Source organism: Phaseolus vulgaris, chromosome 8 (assembly GCF_000499845.2).
Source record: "Phaseolus vulgaris cultivar G19833 chromosome 8, P. vulgaris v2.0, whole genome shotgun sequence".
Classification (NCBI taxonomy): Eukaryota; Viridiplantae; Streptophyta; class Magnoliopsida; order Fabales; family Fabaceae; genus Phaseolus; species Phaseolus vulgaris.
Genome location: NC_023752.2, coordinates 19,777,227 through 19,797,714, shown reverse-complemented (window position 1 = coordinate 19,797,714; position 20,488 = coordinate 19,777,227). Strand labels below are relative to the sequence as shown.

The 20,488-nt window shown below is 49.4% G+C and overlaps 2 protein-coding genes across 2 annotated transcripts; one reads left to right on the top strand and one right to left on the bottom strand.

Moving 5' to 3' along the window:
* The first annotated feature begins 294 nt into the window (after positions 1-294).
* LOC137824718 (uncharacterized) lies at positions 295-918 on the top strand. Its single transcript, XM_068630389.1, has one exon. It carries the CDS (start codon positions 295-297, stop codon positions 916-918), a length of 624 nt encoding a protein of 207 aa, XP_068486490.1.
* Positions 919-11,109: 10,191 nt separating this feature from the next.
* Positions 11,110-11,712, bottom strand: LOC137824717 (uncharacterized). The gene has a single exon (XM_068630388.1). The coding sequence runs from the start codon at positions 11,710-11,712 to the stop codon at positions 11,110-11,112; it is 603 nt and encodes a 200-aa protein (XP_068486489.1).
* Between the last annotated feature and the right edge of the window lie 8,776 nt (positions 11,713-20,488).

Genomic DNA, 20,488 nt, shown 5'->3' with positions numbered 1-20,488 from the left:
ATGAGGACAACGTGATCTAGTTCAGTCGCACCGTCGACAGATGAGGATGTTGTGTCCATGACGCAGGTGATGGATATGAAGAGGACGCTGTAGGAGAACGTAGTTGCATCACGTTCTGAACAAGAAAGAATGCACGAGGCGCTGGTGGCCTCGCAAGCTAGAAATGAGGAGCTCAACAGGATCAACGAAGAGCTGCATAAAGCTATTCAAGAGCGGGAGGAGCGCGTGGTCGGGAACAGATCCGTGCCCCCGTCCCCACTGCGTAGCTTTCCTATGCCATTTTCTTAAGAGATCATGGACTTGGTGGTCCCCGCCAATACAGTGGCGGTGAAGGCGTCTTTCACCGGGGTGGAGGACCTTGAGGCTCATCTCATGGCGTTTCACACTAAGATGATGCTCTCGGGGGGGTCGGACGCAGTTTACTGTAAGGTGTTCATGAGCACTCTTAGTGGAACAGCGTTGGACTGGTTTGTCAGTTTACCTACTGGCCACATTACCACGTTTCAACAGTTTTTCAAGATGTTTGTTGAGCAGTATATAGTGAACAAGGCACCACCATTGGTGTCTTATGACCTGTTCGATGTGAGACAGTACCAAGGGGAGTCCTTGAAGGATTTCCTAAATAGATTCGGAGCTCAGATAGTGCGCTTGCCAGGTAAAGACGAGGAAATGTTTGTACATGCCTTCAAGAAGGGTGTGTTTCCCGGACCCTTTAGTGAGTCGCTTATCAGGAGTCACCCCGCCACATTCGCTGAAATCCGGCGACGTGCCGTGGCTCACATCGCTGCTGAAAGCAAAGTCTCTGAGAAAAGGGGAAACGTGGCCCCAGCTAAGCCGCGCGCCCAGACGAGGGTCCAGCCGCAAAGAGTAATGGAGGCGGCGGTGGGGAAGAGGGAAGAGGACGCGTCATCCTTATGACCCTAAGAAGAGTAAGGAGAAGGGGCCGGGGCGGCCCAGAGAGACTAATCGCCCACCAAGGTATGAGTTCGTGATGGGGTTAGCTGATCTGATCGCAATCCCGAATATCGCTGCCAGGCTCAAAGTGCCTGAGAAGAAGACATAAAAGGTTTTGGGTCCAAAACCAGACACGTGGTGTGAGTTCCACAAGAGCTTTGGCCACTCCATCAACTCGTGTTTGGCTTTGGGTTACCAACTCGCCGAGTTGGTCAAGTGTGGATTCTTGAAAGATTACTTGCTGGAAAAGCAAGCGGGCCAGTCAGCAGGTTCCCAACCGGCGGGCAATGAAGGACAGCAGCACGAGGTGCCTGTCCACGGTGAGATCCACACCATAGCTGGTGGATTCTCAGGTGGAGGGTGCACTGCATCTCAACGCAAAAAGTACGCGAGGTCGATGATATCAATGGAAGTTTTTGAGGACCACTCACCCGACGTGGACATCACATTCACCAAAGGAGACCTTAGGGACGTAGTACCTCACGACAACGACCCTATTGTGATCTCGCTTGTCACGGCGGGAAGGACTGTCCACCGGGTGCTGGTCGACCAAGGAAGCTCGGCAGATGTAATGTTTTGGCCGACTTTTGAAAAGTTACAACTGTCCCCCGATCAACTGAGGCCATATGGGGGCTGCTTGTACGGTTTCGCCGGCGATCAAGTGGAGGTAAGGGGGTATATTGAGTTGAGGACGACCTTCACAGATGGTTTGGCCTCACGAACGGAGAAGATTGGGTATCTTGTTGTAAACGCTCCGTCGGCATACAACATACTGTTGGGAAGGCCAACGCTCAACAGAACGGGAGCTGTGCCTTCAACAAGGCACATGAAGGTCAAACTATCGTCTATGGAGGGTTTGATCATCACCATCTGTTCTGACCAAAAGGAGGCGAAGAAGTGCTACGAGAACAGCCTCAAGAACAAGAGATCTATATGTCACGTAACCACGACGCCGCCCCCTGGCGTGGAGCCTGCGCGGGAAGACTGGCGAGTTTCGGATACGGCGTTGGAGGTGGCCGCCGAGGGCGATGTGCCAATGGAAGATATAGAGGTGAGGTCCAAGAACGCCGCTCGGATGGAGGGAGAGAGAAACTGCTCGGAGACCGCCAGGGAAGCAGGTATTGCGAGGGCGCTGATCGCCAGTGAAAAGAAGCCTCAACCAATCGAGGAATGGCTTGAGAAGAAGATCAACGGCAAGACATTTAAGCTGGGGAGAACGTTAGACAGCGAGACGCAAGACCAAATCGCCAAGGTGATAAGTAGACACCTGGATGCATTTGCGTGGTCTGCTTCAGACATGCCGGGGATCGACCCCGATTTCTTGTGCCATCGCTTAGCAATGGACACCCAAGTCAGGCCCATCCGCCAAAGAAGGAGAAAGTTCAACGAGGAAAAAAGGCAGGCGATCAAAGACGAAACACAAAAACTCCTCGCAGCAGGCCACATCAGGGAGATCCAATATCCAGAATGGCTCGCCAATGTCGTTATGGTCAAGAAGAGTAGCGGAAAATGGCGGATGTGTGTTGACTTTACAGACCTGAATAAGGCCTGTCCAAAGGATTCTTATCCTTTGCCGAGTATAGACGCCCTGGTAGACAGTGCATCAGGGTGCAAGCTACTCAGTTTTCTGGATGCCTTCTCAGGGTACAACCAAATCAAAATGTACCCCATGGATGAAGAGAAGACTGCCTTCATGACGGAAAGGTCATGCTACTGCTACAAGGTGATGCCCTTCGGGCTGAAGAATACGGGAGCCACGTACCAAAGGCTAATGGACAAGGTGCCCGCACCTATGCTCGGGAGGAATGTGCAGGCATACGTTGACGACATGGTCGTGACGTCCCTGGAAAAAGGCAAGCACGTCGCCGATTTAGAAGAGTTGTTCGTTACCATCGCCAGGTACAAGCTGAAACTAAATCATGAGAAGTGTGTTTTTGGTGTGGAGGCAGGGAAATTTCTGGGATTTCTCCTGTCGGAGAGGGGAATCGAGGCTAACCCCGAGAAATGTGCCGCCATTTTGGCGATGAGGAGCCCCGCCACTGTGAAGGAGGTGCAACAGCTCACGGGGCGGATGGCCGCCCTGTACCGATTCGTATCGGCTAGTGGAGAGAAGGGCCACCCATACTTCCAGTGCTTGAAGAGGAACAACAGGTTTGTCTGGACGAAGGAGTATGAGGAGGCCTTCATAAAGCTCAAAGAATATTTGGCGAGCCCACCATTTCTATGCAAACCCCAAGCAGCAACGCCACTCAGGTTGTATTTTCCCATAACTGAGAGGGCAATAAGCGCAGTGCTCGTCCAGGATCAAGATCAGGTCCAAAAACCCATCTATTTTGTTAGCAAGGTGCTGCAAGGCCCAGAAGTGAGGTATCAGGCCTTAGAAAAGGCGGCGTTAACGGCTGTATTTTCTGCAAGGAGGCTGCACCATTACTTCCAGAGCTTTACGGTGTTGGTAATGACTGACTTGCCCATCCAGAAGGTTTTGAAGAAACCGGATGTAGCTGGAAGAATAGTGAAGTGGGCGGTGGAGCTGCCGGAGTTCGACATCAAGTACGAGCCTCGGGGATCGATCAAGGGGCAAATCTTCGCTGATTTCGTGGTCGAGCTGTCTTCCGAAACAGCGCAAAACGCCAAGGATGATTTTCGTTGGGTACTCTCGGTGGATGGGTCGTCTAACCAGTTGGGCAGCGGGGCTGGGGTTATTTTGGAGGGACCCAACGGTGTGTTGATAGAGCAATCACTGAGGTTTGCTTTCAAAGCAAGCAACAATAAAGCAGAGTATGAGGCCTTGATCGCCGGTATCCTGTTGGCGAAGGAGATGGGGGCGAAGGTGCTGATGGCCAAGAGCGATTCACTGTTGGTCACTGGACAGGTAACTGGCGAGTTCCAAGCCAAGGACCCGCAGATGGCAGCCTACCTGGAGTACGTGCAAGAGCTAAGGAGATCTTTCACTTTGTTTGAAGTGGTACACGTGCCGAGAGAGCAGAATGCCCGAGCTGACTTGCTAGCCAAGCTTGCCAGTTCGGGCAAGGGGGGCAGACAGAGGACCGTTATTCAAGAAACTTTGAAGACTCCTCGGGCTTTTGTCGCAGATCACCAGGTCCTTTATGTTTGTAAATCGACGGAAAGGACAACAAGGGGCCATAGATCTCTAACGCAGGAGACCTTGAGGACGCCAAGGGTCAGGGCGCACCCAGCGAAAGAGGTAAGAACGATGCAAGTTTGCGCTATCCACGAGCCAGATACGTGGATAACGCCATACCAGCGCTACTTGGCAGATGGCGTGCTCCCAATGGATTTAACAGAAGCCAGAAAGATGAAGAAAAGCTCCAGCAAGTTTACCCTCATTGATGGCGAGCTGTACAGGTTCAGATTTACACATCCTCTTCTTGTATATGTACACGGAGAGAAGTGCACGAGAATTATGGCCGAGATCCATGAAGGGATTTGTGGGAGCCACATTGGAGGTCGATCTCTGGCGACAAGAACTGTCCGTGCAGGTTATTACTGGCCCACAATGAGGGAAGATTGCAAGAGATATGCCCAGCGTTGCAAGCAATGCCAGCAGCACACCGACTGGCACAAGGCGCCCCCAAAAGAGTTAAAGTCAATCTACAGCCCCTGGCCATTCCACACGTGGGGAATCGACATTCTGGGGCCCTTCCTGTTGGCGATCAGGCAAATGAAGTATTTGGTTGTGGCGATCGAGTACTTCACAAAATGGATTGAGGCAGAACCAGTAGCCCAGATCACCGCACACAAAATCCAGAGTTTCGTGTGGAAGAATATTGTGTGTCGTTTTGGCGTGCCCAAGCGTCTAGCATCAGACAATGGGACTCAGTTCGCAAGCCACCTGTTGAAGAAGCTGTGCGAGGACATCGGGACACAACAGGTGTTTGTTTCCGTGGAACACCCGCAAACGAATGGGCAAGTGGAGTCCGCTAACCGGGTTCTGCTGAGAGGATTGAAGAGGAGGTTGGAAAAGGCCAAGGGGTCTTGGGCTGAGGAAGTTCCCCGCATAGTATGGGCATATCATACCACTGAGCAATCGGGATCCCACGAAACCCCGTTTAGCTTAGTGTATGGATGTGATGCGATGATTCCAGTTGAAATCCAGGAAAGCTCGTCGAGATTCCAGAACTTCGTGGCGGAAGACTCGAACGAAGAAAGGAGAATGAATTTGGATTTGCTGGACGAAGTCAGGGAGGAAGCGCAGGTGAAGGTTGAGGCAGTAAAGAGAAGAGTTGAGCGTAAGTACAACTCCAAGATAAAGCCGAGGCAATTCAGAGATGGCAACCTGGTGATGAGGAAGGCCCACCAGTACGAGATGGAAAACAAACTGTCACCCAAGTGGACAGGACCGTTCAGAATAACCGAAGCACTCGGGAATGACGCCTACCGCTTGGAGACGCTGGAGGGAGGGGCGATTCCTCGCACTTGGAACGCCACCCATCTCAAGTTTTACTACAGTTAAGGCATTGTAAGTAGCAATTAACTCCAACAGTTTAATATGTATCAGTTTAAACAATTTTTCAAGGGGGCACTCTTTTTCCCTAAGGAGGGTTTTAATGAGGCCACCTAGTAAAGAAGGTTTCGAAGTTTATCAAATTTTCTCAGCTATTAAGTTTGCATGCTGTCTGTTTGCCAAGTTTGTGGGGAGATACTTTATCGCCCTTGTGTAGTTTTAAAAAAAATAAAAATAAATGGTAATTCCAAACCGCATGCATCCAGTACAAAATTTTCGAAACATGAAATTTAAAACCCTCATCGCCACCCGGCGATCGGAGGGGCAAGTTTAAGTTTTAAGTCCTCATCGCCATATGGCGATCGGAGGCACGGGAATAAAGTTTTTTAAGTCCTCACCGCCTCCCGGCGATCGGAGGCACAAGTATTAAATTTCCTCTCGGCGAGAAAGAGAATTTAAAAGACCTCCTCACCTTGAGCGAGCGTAGGCGAGAAAGAGATTTAAAAGACCTCCTCGCCTCGAGCGAGCGAAGGCGAGAAAGAGATTTAAAAGACCTCCTCGCTTTTAGCGAGTGTAGGCGAGAAAAGATTAAAGTCCTCCTCGCCCTGAGCGAGCACAGGCAAGAACAGATCACAAGACCTCTTTGCGTGAGCGAATTGAGGCAAGTTGAAAGCCCTCAGTGCATCCGGGGGAGGAGGAGATGTAACCCCTGGGCAAGTTGAGGCATCAGGGAAAGTCCTTCTCACCCTCGAGTGAGTTCAGGCAAGATGAAACTGAAAAGTCAGGGTTGTTAACAATCTCAAGATGGGAAAGGAGGGTTGGAGAAGAACTCTTTTCCCCCTTGAGAGAGACACCAATATTGACCTAGTAAGACCAGTTAAATTGGAGGTAAAGGGTGGTTAGGGAAGGTCCACAGAGGGCACCTCACCACCTAAATCGTTTTTCTAAAACCCAGGGAGGTAGAGAAGGATCCGAAAGGCGGCTCTACCCCCAGATGGGGGAACAATGATGTAAGTTATCTCAGGGTAAAGACTCGGGGAAGGTAGAGAGAGATCCGAAAGACAGCTCTCCCCCTAGATGAGCAAAGATGAAATCCGGAGGTGGTCCCGCAGGGGACGCCCTCAGTTAAAAGGAAGATGACGTCGCCAGAAGCCCATGGTTTGAGATCGAAATAGAAAGAGAATCGCATGGCGAGGGCCGCACTAGCGAAGTTCTGGCGACGATGTAGAAACGCCTTTGGCCCTTGGTTGATCGGGCGAGAGAGGTTTCAGATACTAAGATCGACCTAAGCCCTCTTTGCCGTGTAAGTGATTTCGTATTAAACGTTATTGTTTCGAATTAACCGTCTGTTTAAGCTAAGGTGGTTTGCAGAGGGTTAAGTACCGGTTGGTACAAAGTACATTGAGTTGGGAAAAACCCATCCAGTTAAACCAGTCGATTGCACGACAGATAAATTAGAAGACTATATATATATATATATATATACGCGTACACATGAATATCGAACCGTTTGAGCAGAATAAAAGTTATTACATACAAGTCAAAATTAAATACAAGAAGTTTCAAGGCGATAAGTCAATTGGGGGTACGATCTTGTCGTCCACCACTTCATTGTACACCGAAAGCTCCGAAAGGTCAGGGTCAGGAAATTTACAGGCAAACTACTCCAAAGCTACTCCAAAGCCCGAAGTGAGAACTTGGGCAGCCTCAAGCTGAAGGTCGTCAATCTTTGCCTTGAACCCGTTGTTCTCTTCGCGAACCCGGGTGACTTCAAGTTCAAGTTCGTCGGCTTTCTTCTTGAATCCGATGTTCTCCTCGCGAACTCGAGCAAGCTCGGTGGCCATTTCGCTCAGCTCTTTGGTTGCCTTATCCCGATCTTGTTCGACCTAACCCAGAAGAGTCTCCCTCTCGATTGACCTCTTCTCCAAGTTGGCCATCCTTTGGGCGTCGGTTTTCTTTGCCTCCTCCAGCGTGGCGATTTTCTCCCTCAGAGGGACGATCCTGTTCTCCAGCTCGACGGCGTCTTGGAGTTTGTCGTGAGGTTTCTTGGGCAGTTGTTTGTTGTCCTTGCGCACGCTTTGAAGCTCGTCCTTGAGAGTGTTTTCGACCCGCGAAAACTCGAGGCCTTGCATCATCATGTCGCACTTGGTCTTCTCGGCTTTGGCTTTCGCGGTGCTCGCCACCTCCTGATGGACCCGGTTATGAAGTTCGAACTTCTCCAAGGAATCCGTTAGCCCTTCGCCGATAATTTGGGGAAGACAATCGTCAACCATGGCACTTAGGCGCACGGTGAAGGACTTCAAGGCCTCTTGAAGAGGGGCTGGGAGGCTTGAGGTTGCTGGAGGAGGCGGAGGTTGGTGCTCACCACCACCCTCACAAGGTTGGATGGCGGGGGGAGCTTGGAGGCGTGGTGGTGAGGCAGGAAGTTCTTCGGCGACTTGGGAAGAGGCTTGCGTATCAGCAAGTTGCTCAGGAACAGCTTCAGCAACTGAGGCGTTAGAAGCAAGAACATCCCCAGCGGACTCGAATGACGTGGAGGCGCTGGGGGGTTCTCGATATAGTTTGGGGCGGCGCTCTCAATTGCTGGCGGCTCGATCACAGCCCCCCTCTTCCTCTTGCAGACTAGCCCGTCCTCGGTGCTTTCGTCCGCCTCTTCGTCTGACACTACCCTGGGGGCTTTCCTCTTAGCCTTCTTGAGGGGTAGTTTCTTGCGCTGGGGGCCTGGAAGAGCAGTAGCTGCGGGTGGACCCACTGGCGGAGATTGGCCTTGGGCAGCGGCGATCTCCGCGACAGAGTTTGGGACCGTTTGGGAGCCCGCCGCAAGTTTGTGGGGCTTGGCTATGGCGCGTAGCTCAGCCATCCTATCCTTCCCCAGCATCATATCTGCATTAGTGACCCAAAGTTACCAACCAACACAAGAATTCAGTAGTTAACAATGCACAGAAAGATAAGCAATATAAGACAATGCATGGGGAAAGTTAAAACCACACACAAGTCAGAGTAGCAACATCAAAGTAAAGACAGGGCGATGCAAGTGTAAGCTAAGGGAACTCAAGGGCTTAAGGACAAACCTATGTGAACGTCTAGCTGGCCTTCGAGAAACTCGTAGGCGATGATGGAGGAAGTGGGCAGAATCACGTTGGAGGAGGCGGCTCTTTTCCAGAAACCGCACAAGTCCTTGTCGAGCTCTCCCATTTTTTCTGGCCCCCTGGCCTTCCTGAAGCTCGACTCCTTCTTCCCCTTGTTCACCCAATACAAGGGGAACCTGTCGAGAAGGGAAGGGTCTTGGTCGCTACAGCAAACACGCACGAACTTCCCTTTCCAGTCCTTATGGGATTGCTGGAAGATGGAGAGAATGGACCTCCCAGCGACCCCATTGAGGCTAACCCACAGACGATCGCCCGGGTTCTTCGCCTCGAACAAGTAGAGGAACACATCCACCAAGGCCGGATGTCCCAAGTGCGTGCAGATAATTTGGTAAGCCTGGACGAACGCCCAGCTGTTGGGATGAAGCTGGGCGGGGGCTATGTCGAGCTCGGTCAGGAGCTCCCTCTCAAAGCGTGTGAAGGGAAACCGAAGCTTGACCTTCTTGAACATAGTGGTATAGACAAAGCAGAAAGGGGCGTCGTCGCTCCCCTCATTATCGGTGCAGATGGGCTCACCGGGAGGATAAGGGCGCACAGATACTTTGTCATCGTGCTCTTTGCTGAAAGAGAGGTGATCCGGATCACCTTTCTTGAGACGAAGGATATCGCGATCAGAGTTAATGGATGAAGTTTCACCTAGCAGGGTTGCGAAAGCCCACGGGTATAGTCATTTGTAGTCTGGAAGAGGCCTCACCATCGCGCTGGGTTGTGGTGGGTTTGGTTGTGGTTGGCTAGGTCGAGAGGACGCGGGTCTCGCGACTCGGTCGGAAGGGACGTTAGGATCCCTTGGGGGGTCGCGGGAAGAGGAAGGGTTTGCCCTACGGGTTTTCGTCGGAGGGTCGCGAGGAGATGGAGGAGGGTTTGGTGTGATTTTTGAACGAGCCATCGAAGAAGCTGCAAGAAGACGAAAAGGGAAGATATGAGAGTTCGTAAATAGAGAGACTCGACAAAAGAGAAGGAGATGGAAGAATAAGGGGGGCTCACAGAGAAAAGGTTCAGAAACCCTAAACGCAGAAAAGAGAAAACATCCCACAACGTATGCTCCAGACAGTTAATGGATGATGCAAACCGATTAAAATGCAGCAAATATCAGTAGAAGTGATAAAAAGGTTACCTTCGGATGATCAGAAGAGTATTCAGAAAGATGGTGGTTGGGGGAATCGAAGCGTTTGCTGGAGCGTTTCGAGAGTCTGAAGAGAGGTAGAAGATAATGAAATAGTGAAATGGCGTGAAGTGTTTAAGAGTTTCGAACGTTGCGAGAAGCGCAAACGACAATGAATAATGGCCGTTGATGAATCCACGTGTCGAATGATCGAAGGAGTTGGTGAAGTGTCAAGTCAGTGAACAGTACGAGCGCCAACGCGCAAAGCCACGAAGGCCGCCGGATTTAAACCTCTTTAGTCTTCTCGCTGAACAAGTCGCAGCTCGAGACTGGGGGGCTTGTGTACTGACCAGGTCATCGGGTGTGATGACGTGTCTACCACGTGACTACGTGAGGCGTGCTTAGCAGAGCACGTGGCTAGAGAAGGGCGAGTGGTTTAGAAGCTAGTGTAGTCGCTGCTCGCGGAAGCGGCATGCTACAACGTACAGGATTGGTTGTCGCTGAGATTGTATAACATCGACGTGTTAGACAATTGGCGACCGGGTGACCTGACGTCGCCGCAAGAAGCACGTCGCCGGATTTCCCAACAGACTTAGTTAAGGCTGCTGGGAACTCAGAAGAGTAAGTCCAAGCGTGTAAGTCCAACGAGATGATTGTTGCGCTAGCATGGGGCATGGGGGTTGAGTAGGCTGAAGGGAACAGCTTGCCCATCAGCGACAGGATTCCCAGAGTGGACATTCGCTGGTGGCAAGGTTCCCCCAGCTAGAACATGCATGGTGTAGCAATAAGGAAGGTAACCACGAGGTATTTCATCTGCCTTATTGCCAAAGGAAAAGGCCCCAGAATATTGATTCCCCACGTATGGAATGACCATGGGCTGTATATTGATCTCAACTCTTCTGGGGGCGCGTTGTGCCAATCTACATGTTGTTGGCACTGCTTGCATCGTTGGGCGTATCTTGTGCAGTCTTCCCTCATGGTTGGCCAGTAATAACCTGCACGGAGGGCTTTCGACGAGAGAGATCGGTTGCCGATGTGGCTACCGCATACTCCTTCGTGTAGTTCTGCCATGATGCGTGTGCATTGTTCACCGTCCACACATACCAGTATGGGATGGGTGAACTCGTGCCTGAATAACTTTCCATTGATTAGGGTGTACTTACTTGAATTTTTCTTCACTTTCCGGGCTTCTGCGGGATCTAGTGGGAGTATTTCGTCGGCCAAGTAACATTGGTAAGGCGTCATCCAAGTTTCCCCTTCTTCGATCTGGTGAACCTGTGGCATTACCAATCCAGCAACCGGATACCTGCTTATTATAGGCGTTTTCACCGTCTCCTGTGTCAACGATCGATGACTCCTCCTCATCCCTTCGGAGGTGTCGACGTGCTGGATCTTTGCCATTTTGTCCGTGATCGTTCGAGGTGTCTTCAGGGTTTCCTTAATCACTGTCCTCTGTCGGCCCCCTTGCCCGAACTGGCGAGTTTAGCAAGCAAGTCAGCTCGGGCACTTTGCTCTCTGGGTACATGGACTAACTCGAACACATCGAACGATTCTTTCAGCACTTGGATGTATTCCAAGTATGCGGCCATCTGGGGATCTTTAGCTTGGTACTCCCCCATGACCTGTCCCGTAACTAACAACGAATTGCATTTTGCCAGCAATCCCTTCGCTCCCATTTCTTTTGCTAGCAACATTCCTGCGATCAAGGCCTCATACTCTGTTTGGTTGTTACTGGCTTTGAAAGCGAAACGGAGGGCCTGTTCGATTAGCAGCCCACCCGGGCCTTCCAAAATGACACCTGTTCCACTACCTTGTTGGTTTGACGAACCATCTACCGAGAGTACCCACTTGAAATCTGCCCCTTCTTGATGGGTGGCTGTTGAGGAGAGTTCCACTACGAAGTCGGCATAAATCTGGCCCTTAATGGGGCCCATGGGTTCATAGTGTATGTCAAACTCAGATAATTCTACCGCCCACTGTGTCATTCTTCCTGCGACATCTGGTTTCTGTAAGACTTTGCGGATCGGAAGCTCTGTCATTACCATGATGGTGAAACTTTGAAAATAATGACGGAGGCTTCGTGTTGAAAATACTACTGCTAAGGCCGCTTTTTCCAAGGCCTGGTATCTTACTTCGGGTCCCTGCAACACCTTACTGACGAAATAGATTGGTCTTTGTACCTAGTCCTACTCCTGTAACAGGACCGAGTTGATTGCCCTTTCTATAACCGCGAAATACAAGCAAAGCAGGGTACCAAGCTCGAGTTTGCACAATACCGGAGGGTTGGCTAGGTACTTCTTCAAATTTTCGAAAGCCTCCTGACATTCACGTGTCCATACGAACCTATTGTTTCTTCTCAAGAACTGGAAATAAGGGTGACCCTTGTCACCCCCTGCTGATACGAACCTGGACAGAGCGACCATACGTCCTGTCAACTGTTGTACTTCTTTCACCGAGATCGAGCTTCTCATATTTATTATGGAAGCACACTTCTCGGGGTTCGCCTCGATCCCTCGCTCAGTGAGCAAGAAACCTAGGAATTTCCCCGCTTCTACTCCAAACACGCACTTCTCCGGGTTCAACTTTAACCTGTATTTTGCTATAGTAGTGAATAACTCCTCCAAGTCGGTTGCGTGTTGTTCCCTTTGCTGGGTGGTAACCACCATGTCATCCACATACGCTTGTACCTTCCGTCCCAATATGGGTGCTAGTACCTTATCCATTAGCCATTGGTAGGTAGCCCCTGCATTCTTTAGCCCAAAAGGCATGGTTATATAGCAATAACAGGATGATTCGGTCATGAATGTGGTCTTACATTCGTCCGTGGGATGCATCATGATCTGGTTGTAGCAGGAAAAAGCATCCAGGAAGCTGAGCAACCTGCACCATGAATCACGGTCTACCAGGGCATCGATACTGGGCAGCGGGTAAGAATCCTTTGGGCAGGCTTTGTTAAGATCTGTGAGGTCGACGCACATTCTCCACTTCCCATTTGGTTTCTTCACTAGCACCACATTGGCCAACCATTCAGGGTACTGGATTTCCTTGATGTGGCCAGCCTTCAACAATTTCTCTGTCTCTTCCCGAATGACCTGTTGCTTCTCTTCGTTAAACTTTCGTCTACTTTGGCGGACAAGCCGGACGCTGGGGTCCATGGTGAGGTGATGACACAGGAAATCAGGGTCAATGTCGGACATGTCAGCGGCGGACCATGCGAAGGCGTCAAGGTGCCTCGCTATGACCTCGGAGATTTGGTCCCACAACTCTCCGCTCAGGGATTGCCCAAGTTTAAATATCTTGCCCCCGATCTCCCTCTCTACCACACCTTCAACAAGCTCGGGTCGATTTTCTCGGACGATCTCTTCTCGGGTTACTCCATCTTCCCTAGGCGGTTTGGATGTGACAGAGAATATTCCTCCCCTTGTCTTTAAGCGGTTTTCGTAACACTTCTTAGCTTCTTTCTGATCGGACACGATGGTGATTACTGTTCCCTCGAGGGAGCGCAATTTCACTTTCATATGTCTTATGAAGGGAACTGCTCCCAACCTGTTTAAAGTTGGCCTTCCCAATAGTATGTTGTAAGTCGATGGTGCATCGACGACAAGGTACCTGATATTAGTAGTGCGCGAAGACAGGTTGTCTGTGAACGTGGTTCTTAGTTCGACGTACCCATGGACTTCTACCTCATTCCCTGTTAAGCCATACAAACGTCTGGCGTACGGTTTTAACTGGTCCACGGATAACCGTCGACGGTTGAAGGTTGTTAAGAACATAACGTCAGCCGAACTTCCTTGATCTACAAGGACATGGTGTACCCTTCTCCCGGCGGCGATCAAAGAAATTACCACCGGGTCCTAATTATGAGGTATGACACCTTGGAGATCGGCCTGCAAAAAAACTAGGTCGACATCGGGAGCGGAATTTGTCTGGCGTGACTCCACTGCTGCTCGGGCGCACTCCTTTCTTGGAAAACCTCCTGAGATGGTTTTTACCTCTCCATGAATAGGTACCTCGTGCCCCTGATCTGCTCCCGCTGCCACTAATGTCTGATCGTCTATCTCTTCTTGTAAGTAATCCTTCAGGAATCCGCTCTCACTAACTCGTCTAGTTGATGTGCCAAGGCCAGACAATTTTGTATATGGTGGCCATTCGCTTGATGGAATTCACACCAAGCGTTCTTATTGGGCCTCATCTTTCTATCAGTCTTCGCTGGTACCTTCAACCTTGCTGCTATGTTAGGGATAGCGATTAACTCCTTGAGCTCCACCCGAAAATTATGCTTTGGGGGAGGATCCCGTCTCGTGCGTGCCCCCCTTGGGGTTCGTTCATAGGGTTTCTCCGCCCCTTCTTTTCTGCTGTTGCTTTGTCAAATCTCATAGGAGGGGGTCGGCTGGTTACCCGTGGCCGAACAGGGGCCACGAGACCTTGCTTCTGTGTTACGCGATCATCTGCGGCGATGTGTGATAACGCACGGCGTCGAATCTCTGTGAACGTCCTCGGGTAGACCCTTAGCAATGATTCACTGAAGGGCCCAAGTAGCATTCCCTTGACTAAGGCGTGGACTATCATGGCCTCATCGGTGGGCTTCAAGCGGACCAGTTGAATCGCAAATCTGTTCAGATAATCCTTCATGGATTCCCCCTGGTACTGCTTGACATCAAAGACGTTGTAGGAGAGCCGGACGGGGGCCTTGTTGACAAGGTATCCCTGAATAGTGTGGAAAATTGATCGAAACTAGTGATGTGTTCGTTGGGGAGGCTGATGAACCATTCTAGTGATGCGCCAGACAGGGTGCTCATCAACATCTTGCAATAGACGGCATCAAACCCTCTGGTGAGCATTATCTGGGTTTGGAATGTTGTAAGGTGGGCCTCCGGGTCTTCTACTCTTGTGAAGGAGAGCTTTGGACCTAGAGATGTTGTTGGTAAATTCATGATTGCGCGCGAGAACGGCATAGGACGTGCCCTAAGTGGTACTGTGGCGCACGTTCGTCCGCTGCACGCTCCTCCATATGTTGTAAACCCCTTCATAATTCCTCATTGGCTCTGCGCAACTCTGCGTTGTCTGCTCGGGAAGCCGCTACCTCAGCTTGGAGAGCGCGCATCGTATCCAGGACCTGATGCGTGGTCACATTATCCCCTTCAGGGGGTGCCCTCCCCTCAGATCTAGCGGTCGCTCGTCTCGTGCTCCTCATTTTGTTAGTTGAGACTCCTTACGTAATTGTGAGTGGGACCTTGTTTTAATGGGCCCCACGGTGAGCGCCAAATGTTCTGTCTAGTTGACTCGCCTCGCAAGTCATCTTCAACAGTTGCTCTGGCTCTTCTATCCTTGCCTGAGAATTATGCCTAAACTTCTCACCTGCGAAGACAAAGGGGCGCCCTAGCGACCGTTTGCACTCCGACGCTCAAGTTAGTATTAGGGCAAAGAACATCAAGTGTATAAAATAGCTTTAGTCTCAAAAGCTGCGTACCTTACTAGGGTTCTTAACACCCTTTATATAGATTGAAACTAGGGTTTACCTTTGTTATGATACCACTGTCTAGGGTTCCTTAGGAAGTGTCCCTGTGCCGCTATTGCATAATCTTAGCGTATCTCGCACACGAACTTCCTTTAACTAGAGTGCAATGAATAATCAGAGTGGTTGCATAGGTCCCAACTTGGTGCACCTAATATCTAGCGCCATCTGTTTCGCGGGTGCCCTAAGTATCCACGTGCCATGCATGCAACTTCCTTGGAAACCCTAATTCTAGTGAGCCTTTATGCCTCCTAGGATTATCCATGATGTTGTGCCTTCATGCGTCATACATCCCACATGCATGGATCCCTCGTGCCTTAGGCTTCCCATACATCTCTTGTCTTAACTGTTTATCTTAATGAAATTCTAAGGCCCACCTTACGGGGCCTTTCACTTCATCCTGATGGCCGATGTCCAATCTTCTCCTTCTACTGGTGAAGTCCGATGTCGATCTCCAACATCGGGTTTAGGATAGCAACCTTAAAGATTGACCGACTCCCGGGTATGCGTCTGGGGTCCCCCTTCCATTACCAAGCATCGGTGTGATATCTGAGGTCAATCTCTGAATGAATCACCGAGGACCGGTCGGTACAGGATGTGGTCCCAAGTTTCAATTTCTCTTGCAAGGATGTTTTTTGATGAATTTTTTTGATTTTATGTTGTACAAACATGAATAAATATTAGATTTGATAGTTTAGAAGTTAAATATTGTTTTTTATACTGGAAATGTTCTTGAATGTTATGAATTTGTAAATGTTTTGTTATTAAATGATATGTATTATATGTGAATGATAAAAATGTTTGGTTGTAAGTTTTAGTGTAGTAATTTTTTATAATACACGGTAGGTGGTTATTATTAATGATGGACTTAAATTCTAAGTGACTTGAAGGACCTAGATATTTGGGATGAATTGACATTGTGTTAATGACATTTTTTTAATTGTGATGAATAGAAATGTGACATCTTCAAATTGGAATAATATAGAATGAGTAGTTGCACAATGAGTATGGAATGAGTCACAAACTAGGATAACTTGTTTTATAGTCTGACTTCAAATAAAGATAAATAAAGCATGGTATAAAAGTAGTACTTCGACAAAGAGGAATTTTATACATAGATATCTAGAGAAAGTGTCAAGGTTGTCTTCAAAGATAAAAGTGGAATTTTCTTTGGTTGGTGCTTAAGCAGGGTTTGTGTTAATGGCACTTTATAGAAAGGCTTAATTTGAGTAGTAAAGTTGAAAAATTAAATTGGAGAAAATAGATTATTGGGTCCAGTATGCTACCATAAGGAATATCAATATTGTTGGTAAACAAGAGGAATAAGAAATCTAGATTATGTGTGGAATATTGAAAGATAAACGAGATTGTTGAGGGATGATAGTGATATGATTCCAATAGCAAGGTATAGATGATTCTTTGACATTTTATGGAATCAACTTGAGTTGGAGATTGAATAGGCACTTTTATAGAAATGGATCAATGTTCTATGTTTCAAGAACTCACCAAAACTTGCGCCAAACACCAAAGCTCACATGGAAGACCCATTTCTTGCCAATTGAACCGATTAAAAGAGGTAAGAAAGCAAATGAACAGTTTAAATTGCTTAGAAATTGAAATGCACCGAACAAATCAATAGGAAATGAAGAAGAACCAATTGAATCCAGCAAAAGAGAATATGAACCGAACAAAACATGAAACTTAAGCAAGAACACCGAATAGAAAGCAAGAAAGGAACCTAAGACATGTTTAGGAATTCAAATAGGCACGGAAATGGAATGAGAAGAAGGAGAAGAAAGAAGACTTATGTGGTTGTAGTTCTTGGTTGATGAACACGCCACTTGAAGTTTGAAAGCTCCAAGATAAGTGTGAATTGCCACCACTTGAGGTAACCAAGGCTCTCAAGATGAGACTAGGAAGACGAGAAGACAAGTTCTCACTACACTCAATCACCAATTTGGGAGAGTTTTGATACTACAAATTCCAATTCTGAATTTCAAAGGACCCAAGCCCTTCTTTTATAGGAGCAAGGGCCGGTCATGAGCTTTACAGAGCTTGTACCACAAGCTACCCAAGAGTCTCCTAAGCTAACGCCTATAGTGACTCATGAAGAGTCACCTTCTAGAAAATTCTAAACTAAAGCCTAAAGATGCTTTACAAAAGAGTTTCTTTAGGTTTCCCTCTTAGCACCTACCTAAACACTATTCTATATTATTTACAAATTTATACAAAAGAAACTATAAAGAGAGATATTTAATTGAAGCCCATTCTTGAAAGCTTGTAGACTTATTTGGCTTTTAGGCTTGATCCTCTCTTTATTTTATGTCTTCTTTTAATTTTGAGAAGACTAGAAGGAAGAACTTTAAATGTGTGGGTGAATGACCTCTTCCTCCATTGGTAAAAGCCTCTCTTATATGTTCTTCATCAGATAGTATGGTGGATCAAGTTGCATGAAATATCAATGTTTTCTAAGTAGACATGAGATTTGGGTATCTAAAACTTTAAGTAAAAAGTGAAGATCTGTATGAGGCAACCTATATAGACCCAAATATGACCAGTAAGAGTGAGTAACAATGTCATTTTTTGTTCCGTCCGGTTGACCGGGACGTCTTCGTGCACGACCTCAACCGTCAGCTAGGGACTCCTTCCCGCTGGTTGCCCGTGGATTCCTGCAAAAAAGAGGACAAAGAGGCGCCCTAGCGGCCGTGTGCACTCCGACGCTCAAGTCAGCCAGCAAGAAACACCAAAAACTGTCCACCCCCGTCTCTGAGCGCCGCGTGTGGCACTCTGAAGGTGGTAAAAGAACTGTGTGTCTCTGTGTGTGTTATCTCCTTCAGGCAAAAATATTCCCCAGTCACTTGTACGTAACCTTAAAGCACGGGCAAGCAACCAGAGGGTTTCTCGTAAATTTGCCAAAGGTTCCAACCTTTTTCCGACATTCCCAACGCTATTTAAACTGCCCCAGCATTTAAAGCGCCTTAAAGCGCTTTTAATCTCAAACGTAACGCACTCATTAAAGCGCTTAATTACGAAACGTAGCGAATTTAAGACGTTGAAACGCTCGGGAGCCATAACAGTACCTGAATGCTCGAAAGGGAAACTGTATTGAATATCTTTAATTACCTGGCACCTGACTAGAGGGTGTTTCTATTCCGGCATGGCTGTCGTACACGTGGAGGGCCTCACGACGCCATGACCCCATCTGGGGGCGTTTCTGCCCATCTGGGGACGTCTCTACGTGTGAGTCCTCCTGCTTGGGAGTGCTACTGCGCTACGGGTGACTTTTTGGGTGCTAACTCATGCCCCCAAGTATCTAGCCACTTACTCTGAGAGCGTATCTACCTTCCTCTCACACCCTGCACCCGGTTATCCTGGGCGTGACCTTCCTCTTGGGTTGTATCTGTCCCGAAGGCGTCTCTGGGGCGGCAGGGGTACTTCGCGAGTCAGGCTGCCCTTCACTGGTACTATCACTATGGCCTTGAAGCCACCTTTTCCTTCTCTTTATCACTTTCCCGAGATATCGGGACCTGAGGCTTTCCCACGACGTCGCTCCCTCCATGGTCTTTCCTACCCATGGGTATCGGGGAACCACACCGTGATTGCCTTGCTTTTACACTGTTTGATCTGGCGACGCCCATACTTGGGCGACGCCTTTACCTAGGCGACGCCCTCACCTGGGCGACGCCCTCACCTAGGCGACGCCTTCACCTAGGCGACGCCTTGCGTTGACTTCGACTCCTCAGCCGTTGACTCTGACCTTGACTTAGTCAACGCCCGGATACGGGACGGTACACAAGCCCCCCAGTCTTAAGCCGAAGACTTGTCTTCAGCGCAAAAACTAAAGCCTTGCCCCCGCCATCCACGTGCCTTCCTGATGACGTGTTATTCTCTGCTGACTAAGCAATTTTTCGAATTACTGATGCGACATTTTCTGAACCACAGGGGTATTCTTAATGACCGATTGGACATTCCCTGAAATGGGGATGATTACACCTTTTGGGCTACCCTTGATCGCGCGCCACGTGGCCCATCGCGTGGCCCTCCTTTAGAGACCTTTGCGCTTCCCCTGGGCAATCGACCCTCTGACGCGTGGCCCGATCCTGCGGCCTTTAGTTAGCGCCTCTTCATGCATTGTGAATTCGCATAACTGTTCTAGTGCTAATCCTTGCTGTTTGGCCTGCCTTGATGTAGGATCGGTGATGGGCGCTTCCAAAAGAATAATGTTGGCGAAAGCACTGAAGGAGGCTCGTGCCGCCAAGGCAGGCGCCTCCTCCAGCCCTGCTGCCAATCTGGTTCTCCCACCGGCTCCGTCACCGCCACCTCTAGTCACCGCTGAAGCTCCTTCTAGCCCATCTCCGACATCTCCACCTGGCTCCAAAGTGCTTCCAACTCCCAATTCTCCTACGCCTATCGTCGCCGTTCCCCTAGCTGCGGCCTCGTCACCGGCTCCAACACCTCTTGACAAAGGGAAAAGGGTTTTGGAGATTCTGTCAGATGATGAGGAATCAGAAGGCGTGGCACCCTTCAGAAGGAGAAAATCCGCGCGGGTTCCTCTTCTGGTAGAGACGTCGCCGCAGGGAGGGAACCCCTTTATGGACAACCCTCCAAGCGCAACCTCACTCCCTCCTATGATTCTCCAAGAGGAAAGGGGCGAAGGCGCCGAATCTGCTTCTCCTCTGCCGCCGCCAGAAACTACAGCTTCCCCGGCTCCCAATGCTGCCGCCCCCGACTTCATCGCCATCCCTCCTCTAATCATGCATCTGATGAGGGGTTTCAGTGGCGGGACTATGCCAGAAGGTACTGACAGGAGGGAAGGTATGCCTTTCTATTTGGGGGCCTTCTTGGCGGTGGCTCTCGAATGGCGCTCCCAGGCCAGAAACGCGGTCTTGCAAGCTCAAACTCTCCAGGCCTTGGACACAAAGGCAACTACCCTGGAAGAGGAAATGAGGACCCTGGGACGCCAGAACGAAGCTTATCAAACCTATCTGAACCAAATACAAGAGTCCAAAGCAGAAACTGAGAGGAAACTGGCAGAGGCCTTGGAGCTCCAGGCTGACTTCTACGCTCGCGAAGTTGCTCTCCAAGTACAGGTAGCGGGTCTTCAGGAATTGGTCAAAGCGGATGCAGAAACTCAAAAGGACCTGGAGGACCGTTGCTGTGAACAGGCCGCCAAGGCGGAGCGGATGGAGGAGGAAATGGCCACCCAGACCAAAGCTATGGACCTTCTCCGAGTTGACTACGACAAACTACGGGTCGAGGTTAGCCGGCTTCGCGTGGAGAAGGAGGCTCTGGAGAAACAAGTGGCC